The following is a 16,999-nucleotide window of genomic DNA, read 5'->3' as shown; positions in this document are numbered from 1 at the left end:
TACAGGGCCATGCGCAAACAGCAATGAGTTTAACACAACAGGAAGGCCACAACGAGGCAGAAATACAACTTTTTAGGGATACAGATCCATTCTATGACAACAACCAGATAAGCATGGTCACACTGACACGTCACCATCTTTATCTATCGATCCAGCCCCATAATATGACCAATGCACAGACCAGCACAACAAAGGCAGGATGATAAAATATGCTTTCACTCACCAAGGCTGAGCGCTCACTTGAAGAGAAAGGTGCCTTCTTTTGTATGCTAACTAGACTAACCGTTAGCCACTCTTCAAAAACCACTCCAGGTTAAATCTGCGGTTACTTTTACCAGCAGTTTGAGCGATGACAGTATCGTGGCTGATGGGCACCACTTAAGCTGCTTTACTTTAACTTTCTCCTCCAAATTAAGGGTTTATAGGGTATATAAGGGTATACAACCGGTGCTCAAGTATGACATCCACTTTATTCATTTTCTCAAGTTATCTGGCGTTTGTGAAGCTAACAAGCTAGCTAAGACAATCTAGCTACATCTCCTCGCTCTTCTTGCCGACTAATGTTGGCGACAAGCAGCCAATCAGGGCTGAAAAACAAAATGACGCTATATTGGGGCAACCGGCTCTCAGCCCCACTTGGCATAACATTTGTGTGATCCACATTACATTACATTACATTCTGAGCATGCGTATTACTACTTTGGCACCTCCAATGCATTGTGAGAGGGGCTAGCCCCACCACGCTCTCCTTTTTGCCGACTAATGTTGGCGCCAGAAAGACAGATAGCCAATCAGGTCTGAAATACAAAATGACGCTGTGGTGGGGCAACTGGCTCTCAGCCCCACTAGCATCAAATTTGTGTGATCTACTTTACATTACATTACATTCTGAGCATGCGTATTAATACTTTCCCACGTCCAATGTACATTGCATTGTGAGAGAGGGGCTAGCCCCACCAGAGCCCCACCTTCACGATTAGCCTATGCTAAACTCGAATAGGCAGAACGCAGTCTGAAGCAACAAGGCAGGGACCAATGAACATGAAATAAAATCTTAACACAAACGAATGAAACGAAACAATTTAGGAAGACGCTATATTCATAGATAGTAAATTATTCGAAGTAAACGAAAATAAAAATGTTCGAGAAATTAAAAATAACATAATTTTGTTGCAGTTCTTTCTGTTGATAACAGGTGGGGCACTGCCCCACCTGCCCCTAATGACCAGTCGCCACTGAGTCACTATGCATGCAAAGAACTGTTGGTAGGCTTCAACACTGATGATTCTGCAAATTGCACCTCGTTATAAAATGCATTAGTACAGACGCGATCAGACAAAGGTTCAGACAAAGGTTCAGACAAAGGTTCCGACAAATTTGCGCTTTCAGTTAAGAGAGACTGGATCTATTTTTTCCTCGGGTCACTCTGGTCTGGATGAACATTTAAACCTTGAAGTTCTCTCCTCCTGAAAACACTGAAGATTATGCAGCCCTAGAACTCCAGAACGGTGGAACCCATGGTGGGACATAAACCAGGGCTGGAACCATAGCTCTGGGTCTTCACTCATGACCTTCAATGTGGAAGTTGTTCTATCAGAAACTTGGCTTGTTCAGAACAATCGTTTCCCCACAGAATGAATGTGTTTCAATGCCTGATGTCCTTCTATGTGTGTGTGTGTATGTGTGTGTGTATGTGTGTGTGTGTATTTGTGTGTGTGTGCGTCCAGTGTACCCAGTGTGTCAGCCTCATCTCCATGGCGACCTCTATAAAGAGGAAGTCTTGCCACAGCAGCCAGACCGGCTGATAGGCTGAAAAAAGAGACAGATGATTGGTTGAGCTGTGGCTGTCATATCGGCAGAGTGTATCTGTGTGACAGTGCAGCCTGACACAAACACACACACACACACCGCAGTCTTCTTCTTACACTGCAGACATACGCAGGTACACGCACAGACATACTGCAGTTCAACTTAGAGACACACAATAGAAGTACTCGCAACACCAAACACACACAGACACACACACAAGCAATACCACGGCTAAGATCCGGTGTGTAAGGTGGGCCGAGTGACCCGGTCTGAGGACAGAAAGATACATTAGCAGAGCTACAAGGCCGTTGCTATGCCAACCATCATCACTAACACAAGTAAGCAACACAATAAGTCTTTGCCCACTCTCCCCAACCCCCAACCCCCCCCCCCCCCCCCCCCCCACCCACCCACCCACCCCCCATCCCGCCAACCAAACACATACACACACAAACAGGACTAACCAAGACCCACACAGCTACATGCCTGGGGTCAGTTCAATCAATTCCATTTCAGTCAAAACAAGCGAGTAAAAAAATGTATAAAGCCTGTTCATTTAACATGTCCCTTTATGTGAAATGTATGCAGTCCTGCTATGAACACACAAACACACACACACATCACCCACAGGTACAAAGGATGACCTCTCTACTTACCATTACCATCAACATGTGCACGAGCTCTCCAAATCAATATGGCAGTAAAGAAGACAACTGTCACAATTTGCCCAAGGCTCTCTATTCAACTCCCCCATCTCCCCAACATTATCTATCTTGTCTCCCCTGTCTCCCTCTGTACCCCACCTCCCCCTCGTCTCCCTCTCTCTCACCCCCCTCTCTCTCTCTTTCAGACAAGAGGTGATAATCACTACCATGAGCACGGCGTCTCGGTACGTGGGCGTCACACTCTGAACGCACCGGCCCGTGCCAATACTTGATAAGCGCGTCAGGATTGCTTGGTTACCGAGGTATGGCTTCAGGTTAAGTGGCGCTATATGAGTGATGGGGCGATGCGTATTCTTCCGTCTCTCCGTTTTTCGTTAATAACAGTAAACATCTGTCAGAGCGCGCCCGTGGTTCGCACCACAGCAGCAAAGAAGCCAGACTGTTGGTTGAGCTTGTAGGTAAATTGCGGGCGATTCACAGACCGTTCGATTCACAGTAATGGGCCGGGGAATCTTTCTCTGTCTGTGGGTAGACATCTTAGCCTCTTTTACAAATAACTAAAATCGCATCCAAACACGAACTCTAACATAGGATGGAAACCGGATCACTAATGCGTAAACAAACAATGCACTTATGTGTGTGTCTGGCAGTGTGGCTACTATCCCAAATTATAGGAGCGCACCTCAATATGCATGGACAGCAGTGTGTCAATGACCCAGTGCAAGCCACACGCAGCGCCCAGTTAACGGCACCGACGAGGTTAAGATAAATTCCTTTAATAGAAAATGCAGCCAGCGGTGCCACGCGAATTTGGCGACAGTAGAACGGTCAGCCATAAGCTATGCAAATACAGGGTTCTGTAAACAGACACTACATGCGCACTCACCGGGAGAGGCGGCAGGCTCGGGCTCGCGCTGCTGCAGCGGTGGCGGGGCTGGCTGCTCGCGCGGCTTTCGGTGTTTCACTCGTCTCCTAGCTGGGGTCACGGAGCCGTTAGTATCACGGCTGCCGCCTCTTGCGCACAGCATGTTCCGTTCATCTGAAGTCCGCCAGGGAAGGAGGATATATTCCTCCCGTTTCCAACGTTGCCTCCTTTTCCCTTGCGCTTTTCTGTCTGTGTGCAGCCAGCACCGTAAAACGCTACATTCCAAAAAAGCTGCTTCACATAAACATCTGCACCCTAAGAGGGGAATACAAAAACTGAAGAAATCGAGAGAAAGGGGAACGGGGGCGTTCACTGTCCTTGCCCCCTTCAAAGTGCACCCGAACGCTGCTCAACCCCCGCGGTCTGGTTTCGTGGCAAGCACGGGGCGACCCGTGGATGCGGGAGCACAAGAGTCAGAGGGAAGGAATGACCGAATCTGCGCCCGTTTCTCTCCCTCTCCGCAATTCCACCTCTATACCGTGCGGTTGGTCTCCGTTCCTCTTCAGACGTGCCTGGCTGTCAGTCCCATCCGGGGATCCGTAGCTGGTCACACTTTCTGCCTTCAATTTCTGGGAAATGTAGTTCTTTTATCCAACAGCAGTGGTTGTCTGGGTTACGCAATGCCGTCGTGTTGAGGAGAGAGATTACCATCATTATACAATTATCGAGAAAAAAAACTACAGACTCGAATAACGGAGCGTTTTCCTGACTGGCTCCCTCTAAATCAGTCCATTAGCCAGAACCAGACAGCCAGATAAGTCAGTCAAATTAGTCAACCAGGCAGTCAGTCTGCCTAACAGTCTGTCAGTGACCATCCCCCCAAAATATCCATCTCTTAGTCATCCATCAGATGAAAGGAAAAATGCAGCTTATTATCACCATCTCAGCAGTGCCACAGAAAACTAGCTTTACCAGGCTGACTAGGAGACCAAGAAAGTGTGTGTGCGTGTGCGTGTGTGTGTGTGTGTGCGTGTGCGTGCGCGTGCGTGTGCGTGTGTGTGTGTGTGTGTGTGCAAAAATCAGACAATGCACTGAACAGGCTCCGAAGATAATAAGGTATTGAGCTTTATTCCACAGCTACAAAAACAAGACATACAGACAACATTCAAAACACTCAGAACATCCTTTTCTCTACTGACCCTTTGACCTTTCACCTATGAGCATCGGTGTGACCCCACAACTTGCCCTCCCATTGGTTTAAAGCTGTGTATATGTTAGCTAAGAGAAAAATATACTGGCATTAAATTAAAACAAGACAGGGATAGTTATACTAAACATCAAGATCATTCCATCCTTCAAAGTTTGGTTACAGAGTAAAAAAGGAACTTGTGGAAATGCATTTGATCACCTATCCTGAATAAAGCATTTAGGCATACTGGCATCAGTTCTATACTTTTCCCTGATCCCAGATATTCTGCTAGAGGTTTAGACACAGATCTGTGATCAGCTTCTAACCTATGAAGTCTGAAAAGATTATTAGTTCAGAGGTGAGCATACATTTGACCCGGGATCAGTACTGTTGTGACACACAACTCTTACCCACAGTGCACCCTATCTTGCTCTTGTGCTGTATGTGTCCTTGTTGTCATGATTATAGATGAAAGCGTCAAGGCAAATACTGACATCAGTATAATTACAGCTCCTCCAGGCCTGACTATTAGAGCCCAGACACCACGGCTCATATTTGATTAATCTGGCCTGACCTCTGACAGGAGTGAACCAAAAAAGCCTGTCATATATCTTTGTTATATATAAACATAGTGTGTTTCTCTGTGTATGTAGATCTGCATGGAATGGTTGATGAGTGTGACAATGTGTGCGCGTATGTGTGTGTGCATTTGCATGAAACGGTTTATGCATAAGACACTGTGTGTGTGTGTGTGTGTGTGTGTCCATCTGCATGTAACTGTTTATGTGTTTGTGTGTGTGTGGTCACAGGTTCTCCCCTGGCTGGTACTGGGGTTCAGTAGCCGTGAAGTAATCCTCCAGGAAGCCCTGCAGGTACTCAAAGGTGTGCCTCTCGTCAGCCTCCTTCCTCCAGCACTGCACCATGAGCTCATGGAGGGAGGCGGGACAGCCCACGGCACACGGCATCCTGTAGCCGCGCTCCACCTGCTCCAGGACCTCCCGGTTGTTCATCCCTGGGAGAGGGACACACAGAGGGGGGGATGAAGGGAGGGTGGGTGGGTGGATGGGCGGGTGGGTGGATGGCAACGGGAGGGGAAGAGGAGGGTCGACTAACGGTGAGGACCGGAGGAAAAGAACCTGTCATCTGAGGTACTCTGAGAGAAGGAGACAGGGAAGGAGAGAGAGACGGAAAAATGCAGGGAGAGAGAGAAGGGAACAGGCAGGGAGAGATAGAAGGGAACAGGGAAGGAGAGAGAGAAGGGAACAGGGAAGGAGACAGGAAAGGGTGTGAGTACCTGGGTATGGGACGCGGCCCTTGGTGATGAGCTCAGTCAGCAGGATGCCAAAACTCCACACGTCGCTCTTGATGGTGAAGCGTCCGTACAACGCCGCCTCGGGGGCGGTCCATTTGATTGGGAACTTGGCCCCTAGAAACCATTGCAACAGCCAATCACAATGGTATGGATCAGTCCGAACACTCATACCCGAATAGCCCATGCACGGCCCCATAACACACACACACACTTTCAGACCAATTTGAACACACACGCACACTCACACTGTGAGTTGGATCTCTTACCTTGCCTGGCGGTGTACTCGTTGTCCTCAATGAGACGGGCCAGACCAAAGTCAGCGATCTTGCACACCAGATTTTCCCCAACCAGAATGTTCGCCGCTCGCAAATCACGATGGATGTAGTTCATCCTCTCTATGTATGCCATCCCTGCAGCAATCTACACACACGCACACACACACACGCAGACTGAGGGCTCAGAGTGTGTGAGGGAGTGTGTTTAGTCCCGCACTTTTTTGTGGCTCATGTTGTTTTAATTTTTAACTTGTATAACTGCATGCTCTTATGGGTCTTCCCTTTTGGCATTTGTTTAGTTCTTTCATAATGTTTGCTTCATGTTTTGGCTGCTTGCAATGTTTGGGACTACCTCGTTGTTATGATCAATGACCTATGCTCTTTTGTAAAGCTCTCTCTTGGATGTCGCTTTGGATAAAAGCGTCTGCTAAATGCATAAATGTAAATGTTTAGGATTGTATGGATTCAGGTGGCTGAGCCGTTAGGGAATCGGGCTAGTAATCTGAAAGTTGCAAGTTCGATTCCTGGCCGTGCCAAAATGACGTTGCAAGGCACTTCACCCTACGCTAAGTAAGTCGCTCTGAATAAGAGCGTCTGCTAAATGACTAAATGTAATGTAAATGTAATGTGTGTGTGTGAAAGATGTGGTTCCTACCTGTGCAGCCATGTCCACCAGTTGAGGCAGTTTGATACTGGTCCCTTCTCCATCCTTAAGGAAGTCCAACAGACTGCCTACACAACCAGCAGGAAGACATCAGCATTGAGAAAGTGTACATTCTGATGTGTGTGTGTGCATCTGCATGTGTGTGTGTGTGCATCTGCATGTGTGTGTGCGTGTGCATGTGTGCGTGTGTGCGTGTGCATGTGTGTGTGTGCATGTGTGTGCGTGCATGCTCCTTACCCTGGCTCATGAACTCGGTGATGATGTAGATGGGCTCCTCAGACACCACAGCGTACAGCTGCACCAGCTTGTCATGTCGGAGTCTCTTCATGATCTGGGCCTCCTCCAGGAAGGCTTCAGGAGACATGGTGCCCGGCTTCAGGGTCTTCACCGCCACCTTGGTGGTGCCGTTCCACATGCCTGGCACACACACACAAACACAGAGAGACACACACACGCACACACACACACGGAGAGACACACACACGCACACACACACAGTTAGCATGTTCATGCAGACATTTACACAGCCAGATAAACAAAGAAACAGACACAGACATACTATTACAGTGGTGATGGAGGGCATGCATGAAGGAAACACAGGGGGAGGTTGGGGGCAGAGGGGCAGAGGGGGAGAGAGGGCACCGCGGGGTTACAGCAACAGACTGTAGGGGGCTCCAATCTCCACACACAGTTCGAGTGACGAGCCTGCCGTACTCCTGGACCGGACGCACAAACAGAAGCCACCAGGCCAGTGGGCTGCCTGAGTCTGGGACGCCACAACCCCCCCGGGGGACACTGGACACACGACAACCCCTCAGGACACAGCCGCGGCTGCGGTCTCTCTCACCCATCCAGACGTCTCCAAAGCAGCCCTGCCCCAGCTTCTTGTGGAGGGACAGCGTTTCCCGGGAAACCTCCCAAGCGTCCCGCCCCAGACCGTTGGTGAGGGGGGTGGAGTTGAGACAGGCTTGGGTGAGGTAGTAACACAGCCCGTCATTACTGCCTACGAGAGAAGGGGGGGATGGGGGGGGAGGGGGAGGTGGTAGGGGAGGTTGGAGGGGGAGATAGGGAAAGGGAGCGTGGTGGAGAGAAGTTGGAGAGGAGAGAAAGGGAGGAGAGGGAGTGGAAGGGCGAAGTGAGTTGGTGAAAAAAAAGGGTTAGTGGGAGGAAGGAGAGAGAAATGGAGCAGAGGGGGGGGAGGAGTGTAGAGGGGAGGGGAGGAGGAGGGGAGGAGGAGGAGGGGAGGAGGAGAGGAGGAGGGGGAGGAGGGGGAGGAGGAGGGGAGGAGGGGAGGAGGAGGGGAGGAGGAGGGGAGGAGGAGGGGAGGAGGAGGGGGGGGGGAGAGGTAGATGAGATGAGGCATGCACATGCAAGGACAGAGGGGGGCGGGACCGGACACCCCACCTGGATCCAGTACGTCAATCAAACACCAAAAGCATCCACAACCCTACACATGACGTGAGCAATCATCCAGGTGTGCGTCTCCTGTCCCTGTCCCCTCTGCCACGCTGCCGCTCTGGGCAGTGGTTCCTACCCATCCACACTTCTCCAAACTGGCCGTTTCCCAGCTTCTTAATGAGCTGCAGGGACTCGCGGGGAATCTCCCACACATCCTTAGTCTTCACTGATAGGTCGGCTAGCTTGGGCATGCCCCGCCTACAGCTGCCAATCAGACGACAACACAGCCCTGCAGCTCTCTCTGAGACATGAAGAAGTAGAAAAGGAAAAGAGAGAAAGAAATAGAGAGAGAAAGAGAGAGCAGATGGAAACAGGGAGAAAAGGAGCAGAGAGAAAGAGAGAAAACCAGAGCAGCACAAACGGACCCGCAAAAAAACAAAGTTTCAAACAGACAAAAGATATATTGAAGCTGGAAAGACAAGCGACGGAGTCACTAAATTAACACAGTTGTAAACAAGCCACAAACTCAGCAAACGAATAAAGCAACAACAAATTCTCAGGGTCTCAGAAGCAGCACAGACACCCACACACATGAAATGCCACGTTGAAAATGGTTTTATAATTTATACGAATAATGGATTGTTTACATACACATTTTAAGCACACAAATCATCCAATTTTAAACACTAGAAGCTTCAGCGGTTATTAATAGTAGGAGTTACCGACACACACATGCACACACGCATGCACGCACGCAACACATACACACACCAAGAGGGAGAGACACTGCAGAGGGGCTGCTATCCTAAAAGTGTCCTGCAGAGGGCAGATAGGCTTAAAGACAAAGAAGGAAGAGGTTACAAAACCAGCCCCTGTTCAGTAGACACAAAGCTGCTCTTTAGCTGTTAAACATTCCCTTCAGTTACTTCAATAATGAGTGAATTGATACTGTTAGTCTTCTTCGCCCAGAGAATAAAGGGAAAGTTAAATCCTACAGATTAAGAGTATTTACCGAACCATGTTACATTTCATTTGCATTTGGTCATTTGAAAATTGTGCAAGTGTTATCAGGCACTGTAAAAGAATATGTGTTTGTGTGTGTGTGTGTCTTACCTGTGTAATGCTCAACCAGTTCTTGCACTGTGTCAAACTGTGTCCGCGTGGTGATATAATATCCGCCATTATCCAGCTTGCGGATCTTATAATGCTTTACGTGATCCCCCTTGCTCTCATCCCAGTCACGGATGGACAGAGAGTAGGCCCCTGGAAGAACAACACAGGATGAGGAGAGAAGGAGAGCGAGAAAGAAAAAGAGAGAAAGATAGAGAGAGAAAAATTGAGAAACAAAGATAAAGAAAGAGAAAGAGAAAGAAAGAGAGAGAAAGAGAGAAAGAGAGAAGAGAGAGAGAGAGAGAGAGAGAGAGAGAGAGAGAGAGAGAGAGAAAGAGAGAGAGAGAAAGAGAGAGAAAGAGAGAGAAAGATAGAGAGAAAGAGAGAGAAAGATAGAGAAAGATAAAGAGAAAGACAGAGAGAAAGATAGAGAGAGAAAGATAGAGAGAGAAAGGAAGTTTTAAGCATACTCAGCAGGGAGAGACATATCTAGAGAGAATGAGGAACTTCCCCTTGTGATAGACAGAGATATCATCCATATACACGTGTGTGTGTGTATGTGTGTGTGTGTGTATGTGTGTGTGTGTGTTCTCTCACCCTTGGTCGTCTCACTCTCTCGTATGAGGAAGGTTCCTCTGGGGTTCCCCTGTCCCAGCAGCTGTCTCTCTGCATCCTTCCTCCCCATCTTCCCAAAATACCACCTGTCACCACCGTCACGACACACACACATCACCACACCACACACACACCTCACTACACAACACACACATCGCCTCGGTACTAATTCAGACACACGTCTGCCTGATTAAACATTGTGTGTGTGTGTGTGTGTGTGCGTGTGTGTGTGTGTGCGTGTGTGTACGCGTCTTGGTGTGTTTGTCTGTGTTTCTGTGTATCAGTGATTGCACGTATGCGTGTGTGTGTGTGTGTCTACTCACTCTTCAGCCTGTATAGAGTCCACAGGGGCTACATAGTTGCTGGGGATGTAGCCAGAGTTCCCTGTGTCCAACGACCTAGCCTCCCACCAGTCTCCCTCTCTGGCAGGGGTCAAACACACGGTCAGCACAGTTAACAATGCGTTTGTTTGTGTGTGTGTGTGTGGGTGTGTGTGTAACTCACGTGTTGTTGATTATGTGGAACTTCTCTCCTTTCTGGAAGGTGAGGTCATCTTCGGTGCGAGCATCGTAGTCATAGAGAGCTATGAAGAGAGTGACCCCTCCACCTGCAAACACACACACACACGTCAGATTACAGCCTTGAAGCACCTCCACCTGAACACACACACACATCAGTTTACAGCCTTGAAGCACCTCCACCTGAACACACACACACATCAGTTTACAGCCTTGAAGCACCTCCACCTGTACACACACACACATCAGTTTACAGCCTTGAAGCACCTCCACCTGTACACATACACACGTCAGTTTACAGCCTTGAAGCACCTCCACCTGAACACACACACACATCAGTTTACAGCCTTGAAGCACCTCCACCTGTACACACACACACATCAGTTTACAGCCTTGAAGCACCTCCACCTGTACACACACACACACATCAGTGTACAGCCTTGAAGCACCTCCACCTGTACACACACACACACATCAGTTTACAGCCTTAAAGCACCTCCACCTGTACACACACACACGTCAGTTTACAGCCTTGAAGCACCTCCACCTGTACACACACACACACATCAGTTTACAGCCTTGAAGCACCTCCACCTGTACACACACACACACATCAGTTTACAGCCTTGAAGCACCTCCACCTGTACACACACACACACATCAGTTTACAGCCTTGAAGCACCTCCACCTGTACACACACACGTCAGTTTGCGTCCTAGCAGCAGCCCAGCCCAACTCATTACTGATAGAGAAACCTATTAAAGAAGAGTGAAGGTTTGGAGGTGAGCCCTCAGGCCCACCAGACACACACCCACCTGTGATTCCTCCGGCACGAGGCTGTGTGTGGGTGCTAGGGAAAAGAGCAGTGCCAAACGGCTTGTTGAAGTCAGGGATGGTCTGGGTGGGGTCAGGGCAGTAACGGGGAGGGGTCAAGACAGTGGACACGCCCCCGTCGACGTTGCCAGGAAATGGATCTGCAACCTCGGCAACAGACGCCGCTTTGGCTGCCTTTTTCTGTTTGCAGTGGACACACCCCATAATAACCGGCTGGGAGACGGTCGCTATGGAGACAGCCGGAGATCTCATTTTAGACACTGACTCAAAAAAGAGTAATTAAGCTTGGACTTGCTAACCAAAATGCAGTGAGGAGTGATTGTAAGCAGTGGAAATAGAATACTTATGTAACTACATTTACTTGAATTACTTGTGTGGAAGATGGGGAGAATATTATCACACTGAAAAAGACATATTTAAGCTTCAGCTGTGAAGAATAAGTAGGTCAGAGTTTCTCACCTGAAATCTTCCTTGGTCAAATCATCTGTCTGGGACCATGGCAGCTGGACAGGAGAGAAAGGAAAGATGCAGAGGAGGGAACGGACAGGGGAGAACAACACAACGCAGGAAGGCATCGGTCAGAGGTGAGTGAGAGCAGATGGAGAGGGAGAGAGACAGAGAGAGAGCAGGGTAGTGAAAGAGAGAGCAGAGTAGTGAGAGCAGAGGGAGAGGGAGAGAGACAGAGACAGAGCACGGTAGTGAGAGAGAGAGAGAGAGAGAGAGAGAGAGAGAGAGAGAGAGACAGTGAGAAAGAGAGAGAGCAGGGCAGTGAGAAAGACAGTAAGCAGTAAGTGAGAAACAGAAAGAAACAGAGAAATAGGAGGTTACATTTAGGTTAGCCACTTCCCCTCCAGACAAGAGGACAGGAGAGGGGGTAGCTAAGTATACTATGGTTAAGGCGGCTCTACCAGTGTGTGTGGGGGTGGGTGGGTGGGTGTGAAGGGCCTGCAACTCAACAGTAAATGTCAAGACCCTGACACTAAGTGACTGTAGCTCATTAACATACCATTTCACTCATTACCTAACCATACTGTAGCTTTAAAGTTCACTGAAAACAGTTATCCCCAATAACCATGACTTAGAGGTGTGTGTGTGTGTGTGTGTGAAGAAGGTAACTTTACTTAGCGACTGAATGCTGTCACTGAGAAACACAACACACACACACACGATATAAGTATATAAGTTCAATGGTCACTGCTTAGTTCACAGTAAAATACACTAATACTTTCTCCACGCCCCACTCCAAACACACACACACAATCTGGCCCACCATCAGGAGAGCCACAGGAAGTCGGCCCTGTAAGGGTTTCCTGTCCAACCCACTGATGGCTCCGCCCCTTCCCCCCCTTCCCCTTTTCCTGGACACTGAGGACAGAGTCCCTTCACAAACACACACCATCTGAAACACCATTCCCTCTGTACACCCTGTGTGTTAGTGCTGGGAAAGAGGGCATCACTATTGTCACCTTTATCACTATTCTATTCTGAAATGTATATTAAACAGCACACTCAAAATGTACACTGGGATCTCTCTCTCTCTGGCGCGCTCCTGGGTGTTCGAGGTTATGGGTAGAACAGTTAAAATGTCTGCAGATCATTTCAGAAGAGATTCTGATTTCATAAATGTTGAATGTTACAGTTAACGTAACAAATTGCATTGTCTTCTCCACATTACCAAGCCGCCCGTTACAGCCAAAACAGGGAAATATTTTGATAACACACACGCACACACACAGAGACACCCCACACAAGCAGCAAGCGAATGTGCAGCCGGCCCTCTGGTCATTGTTCTCCATAGGTTCCTGTTGATCATATTTTCTCTTTCTCTCTCTCCATCCTCTCTCTCTTTCTCTCTGTCCTATCCCCCCACCCCACACACACTCTCTCTTTGTCCCAAAACTCTGATATCATTTACAAACAAATCCTCCCAGTTGTTGACTTCCTGTAGCTGCGGAGGGAATTGTGGAGCTGAAGGAGCTGTGGGTTAAACAAGCGCAAACTCAAAATGGTGGCTTTGTGGACGAATGGAACTCACGTCTGATGAAACATGTTCTGTTTGCTTTACCTCTCTAAAGAACCGTAGACTCTCGACTGGATTCGTCCTTCCTCTCAGTGAAGATGTGGGTAGAACCCAGGTGTAGCAGGAGGAGCAGGGGTGTAGATGCACCAGGCTTGGAGACCTGTTATGTTGTCACAGAAGATAAGACATGCAGTCCTTCCACCCAAGGTGAACCTGTGTGAACCTGTGTGAACTTGTGTGGTCTGTGTGTGTGTGTGTGTATGTCTTTTCTTTATATTCTTACGTGTGTTCGCAGAAGTCTAAATATATACATATGTATAGATCATAGAAATGGGGCGAAAATAATAGATATATAATTGGAAACTTCATTTCAGTTCTCAAACCCAGCCATACCACAGAGACACATTTGGGTGCACGCACCACACACACACACACACAAATATATATATATATATATATATATATATATATATATATATATATATATATATATATATACACACCCCCTGAACAAACCTCTGGTGTAACATCAGTGAAACACAATTATTACAATAAATCCCTCCAAGTAGACATTCTAGAGCTAGACATTCTAGAGCTAACAACAATCTCACGCTTATTTGAGGAAGTGCATAACTAGCCTTATTCTGTTTCCATCAAAAGACAGTTTGTTCTTCAAACACAACTATGGAAATGTCCATTGTTTCTGCAGATGTAATACCAATGACACAAACAGGGGCGCTTGACTTTACATTCCTCCGAGTGGGTTCACTGCGAACAGGCTAGCCTAACAGCAACCAACCAGCAAGGCCCTAGCTGTGGTGGTATTCTGATTGTATCACCATGCGTCAACATGCTGGTTGACAGAAATAAAAGAGTTCTCCAGTTTGATCTTCTTTGGGTTTGCAAAGGTCCTTACATGTAAGACCCAGTACACGTTCAGCAGCCCTGACATATAAACCCAGAGACCAAGATGACTGTAAACATAACATGTCAACACAGAAGGAAAACATGCGCCTCACCCTGATTCATCACACTCACAAACATCAAATTCACAGACACACCCTTTCCTGCCCAATGAACTACTGATAAGCAGTTCCCAGTGGGGAATTCTCAACATGTGACACACGTAGATGTAGATGCAGACACACACACACACAAAGTTCACAGTTAGAGTTACTGTATTTGCATCCTACGGATTTACAGTGCAATTTTCCTTTCTCACCTTTTCCCCTCCCTCCCACCATTTTATCCCTCCCTCCCTCCCCCTGGAAAGCAGGAAAGCCCACAGGATGCTGTGTGTGAGTGGAGCATGAGTGATAGGACACTGGGAAGTGAGCTGTCACTGAGCCGACGGACACACACACACACACACGGGTGAAAGATGAGGATAAAGGAATGCAAAGGGGTGTACAGACAGAGATGGCGACAGCGAGAGAGAGAGTGATAGGGGGAGGATAACGGGGGGGGGGGGGGGGTGATGGAAAAGTGTACGTGGGGAAGTCAGGTGTTTTGGGCTCAGGGACGTCCTGTTTCCTCCACATTGCGTCATCACATCCCCTTTGGGGGGGGGGGGGGGGGGGGGGGGGATTGATTACGATACAATACTTCAGAATATGTCTCTCTCAGCCACTGGATGAGTGGATTAATTAATGACTTAATCTTGTCAAATGAAGAGGGGAAGAGAGATAGGGGAGGGAAAGTGAAGAACGGATTGTTTCTCCCCCTATTTCCACTGCCCTGTGCCATTGTTGCTGAACACTCGATTCATATTGGTACGTGCTGGGGCAGTAGGTAGTCCTCTTAGTGGTTCTTGGTGGGAAAGCAGGGTTTACAGCCCCCCAGCAAAACCACTCCTACTTCCTTCCTGCATAGCCCAGAGGCTAAAGCCAGGAAGTGACCTCGTGAAGAAACAGGAAGTGATGAAGCCCGGCCTTGGATAGCCTATAATCACATCTTGGTCTCTTTTTCGGAATCCTAAATCATTCCCACTGCCTACCCATATCCCCCTTTCACAATCCACCTATTTCACACAAACTTGTTGACTGTCTTGGAGCTCAGAATGTCATTACTAGCAAGATTGCATAGAGAACCATTGTGCTTCCAAGGGTTCTGACCAGGAACGACACTGTTCATAACTCTAAATGACCATAAACCACAGCAGCAACCACTACTCTAAATGGTATAGAGATTCCCACACCATACAGCACAGTAGGAGTATTGTTAGTAATTTAACAAAAACACTAGTCAATAGCCAATGATTTCCAAATAACATTTGTGCGAACTGTATGACCAGAGAGGAAGTTATGCAGTGTCTTTGCATATGCAAGCTAGTTTTCTCGCAAGATTTCACAGCCATGTTAAAACTTCCCTTAATTGAACAACTGTGGGATCCACAAAGTTGCCCAATATCAGACAAATGCAAACAAACACGGTTTGCAAACTGGTGGCTTAGTGTGACAAACAGTAGGCCCTATACGTACAAATAAGAATGAGGGTTATGGGGTATCAGACAACATGCTGCTTTTCCAATAAGCACCACTGCGAGGCGGCGAGTTGTTATTCCAGGAGAACCTCATACAGTTAGTTTAGGTAGTACATCAGATTCTGAACATCCCAAACGCAACACAACGTAATCCCTTTTAATTTGACTGGATTTGAACTGGACACACCAAGTCAGCCACCTAAAATTATAATAAAAATATTAAAAGAAAACCTAGTTCCTTAAACAGCCTATTGAGCCTTTAGTACTTTTTTTGTCATTTAATAGGCCTATATTTCGTGGCTGTTTAATCTGGCACTCAATATAATTAGTTATACATTTACATTCAATCATTTAGCAGACGGTCTTATCCAGAACATATACAGGCAACAACTGAAGACGCTTAGACTTAAACCTTTGTATTTTTTGATTATTCACATATAGCATGACTTACCAAGTAGCGTGTAACGGGTCACCCGTTGCTCAGACCCGTTAGACAGACTTGGCGGACAACAAAATCAACACCTGGCAGAGAACAGGACTAGTTTGGACGGTGGCCGGTGACTTGTCGCACCAGACAGCTGAGCGCTCCTGCGGGCAGAGATGTGAATGCGCGCGCTCTGTCCGGAAGGGCAGGATTCCGTGCGCAGACTTCCACCCAAGGAACGCCTCTTATGCCAGTGTCCTCTTATTCAGCCTACACCTGAAAAGCCATACAACAAATAAAAGACGAAAACTTCCCTAGACTTAGACATGACCATTCTCCGGAAAGGAGTAACTTCACAATTTGCGGTTTTGTCAAATAATCACGTGACGCTTGGTGCCTGTACAATGGGCAGTAGATTGGCACAGTCAATTTCCACCACCCTTAAATAATTCTTAGTTTCCACCCCGGAGAATAATGTAATTTCACGCTGCTGAAACGTAGGCCCACTGTAAATTACTTACTTCCATTCTGAATTTCAACAGCGTGAAATGTATAAGTATCAGAGGTGTTAGTTCAACAGGAAGGTGTAGCTTTATGGTGTGATATCCGCGCACCCAAAGAGAACATCATACTGTCTAATCAGCGAATACTTCAATGAAAGGAGGAAATTGTACATATTTAAAGTAAATTGCGTTAAGATAAGTTAAGGTAATGAATTTGATTTAGTTAACAATAAAAATAATTTTTCGAAAAACACAATTGTTCAGAAATCTAAGATTTTAGACATTACGTTTGACACTTCCGCGTTTGATTTTGAAA

The 16,999-nt window shown here is 47.4% G+C and overlaps 2 protein-coding genes across 3 annotated transcripts in view; both read right to left on the bottom strand.

Moving 5' to 3' along the window:
• ahdc1 (AT hook, DNA binding motif, containing 1) overlaps positions 1 to 3,892 on the bottom strand; it is an 11,650-nt gene extending 7,758 nt beyond the window's left edge. The window contains exon 1 of the mRNA XM_047019840.1: positions 3,361 to 3,892. The gene's annotated coding sequence lies outside the window, so the exon portion shown is untranslated. The remainder of the gene's footprint in view (positions 1 to 3,360) is intronic.
• Positions 3,893 to 4,440: 548 nt separating this feature from the next.
• On the bottom strand, positions 4,441 to 16,825 carry yrk (Yes-related kinase). Of its 2 annotated transcripts, none has more exons than XM_047018923.1 (15): positions 16,702 to 16,825; positions 16,208 to 16,456; positions 13,320 to 13,434; positions 11,714 to 11,757; positions 11,236 to 11,481; positions 10,407 to 10,509; positions 10,226 to 10,324; positions 9,885 to 9,988; positions 9,291 to 9,440; positions 7,627 to 7,782; positions 7,017 to 7,196; positions 6,771 to 6,847; positions 6,107 to 6,260; positions 5,823 to 5,954; positions 4,441 to 5,540 (listed from the first exon to the last, which is right to left on the bottom strand). In XM_047018923.1, exons 5-15 carry the CDS (start codon positions 11,456 to 11,458, stop codon positions 5,332 to 5,334), a joined length of 1,587 nt encoding a protein of 528 aa, XP_046874879.1. In that variant the 5' UTR covers positions 11,459 to 11,481; positions 11,714 to 11,757; positions 13,320 to 13,434; positions 16,208 to 16,456; positions 16,702 to 16,825; the 3' UTR covers positions 4,441 to 5,331. The 2 variants fall into 2 exon arrangements, with proteins under 2 accessions (XP_046874879.1, XP_046874878.1); XM_047018922.1 differs by lacking the exon at positions 7,627 to 7,782 and adding an exon at positions 8,314 to 8,478 and having other exon boundaries at positions 16,702 to 16,812.
• Positions 16,826 to 16,999: the final 174 nt, after the last annotated feature.

This window comes from Hypomesus transpacificus, chromosome 4 (assembly GCF_021917145.1).
Source record: "Hypomesus transpacificus isolate Combined female chromosome 4, fHypTra1, whole genome shotgun sequence".
Taxonomy (NCBI): Eukaryota; Metazoa; Chordata; class Actinopteri; order Osmeriformes; family Osmeridae; genus Hypomesus; species Hypomesus transpacificus.
Note: the sequence above shows the minus strand (reverse complement) of the source record. Positions and strands in the feature narration are given on the sequence as shown.

What these genes read in the sequence shown, in the direction of transcription:
- yrk (XM_047018922.1), bottom strand. Translation starts at nt 11,458, where the DNA reads ATGGGGTGTGTCCACTGCAAACAGAAAAAGGCAGCCAAAGCGGCGTCT. An exon ending in TCGTGCCGGAGGAATCACAG is followed by an intron (nt 10,510 to 11,235) that starts GTGGGTGTGTGT and finishes GTGTGTTTGCAG; the next exon opens with GTGGAGGGGTCACTCTCTTC. An exon ending in GTTTGGAGAAGTGTGGATGG is followed by an intron (nt 7,197 to 8,313) that starts GTAGGAACCACT and finishes TGTGTGTGCCAG; the next exon opens with GCATGTGGAACGGCACCACC.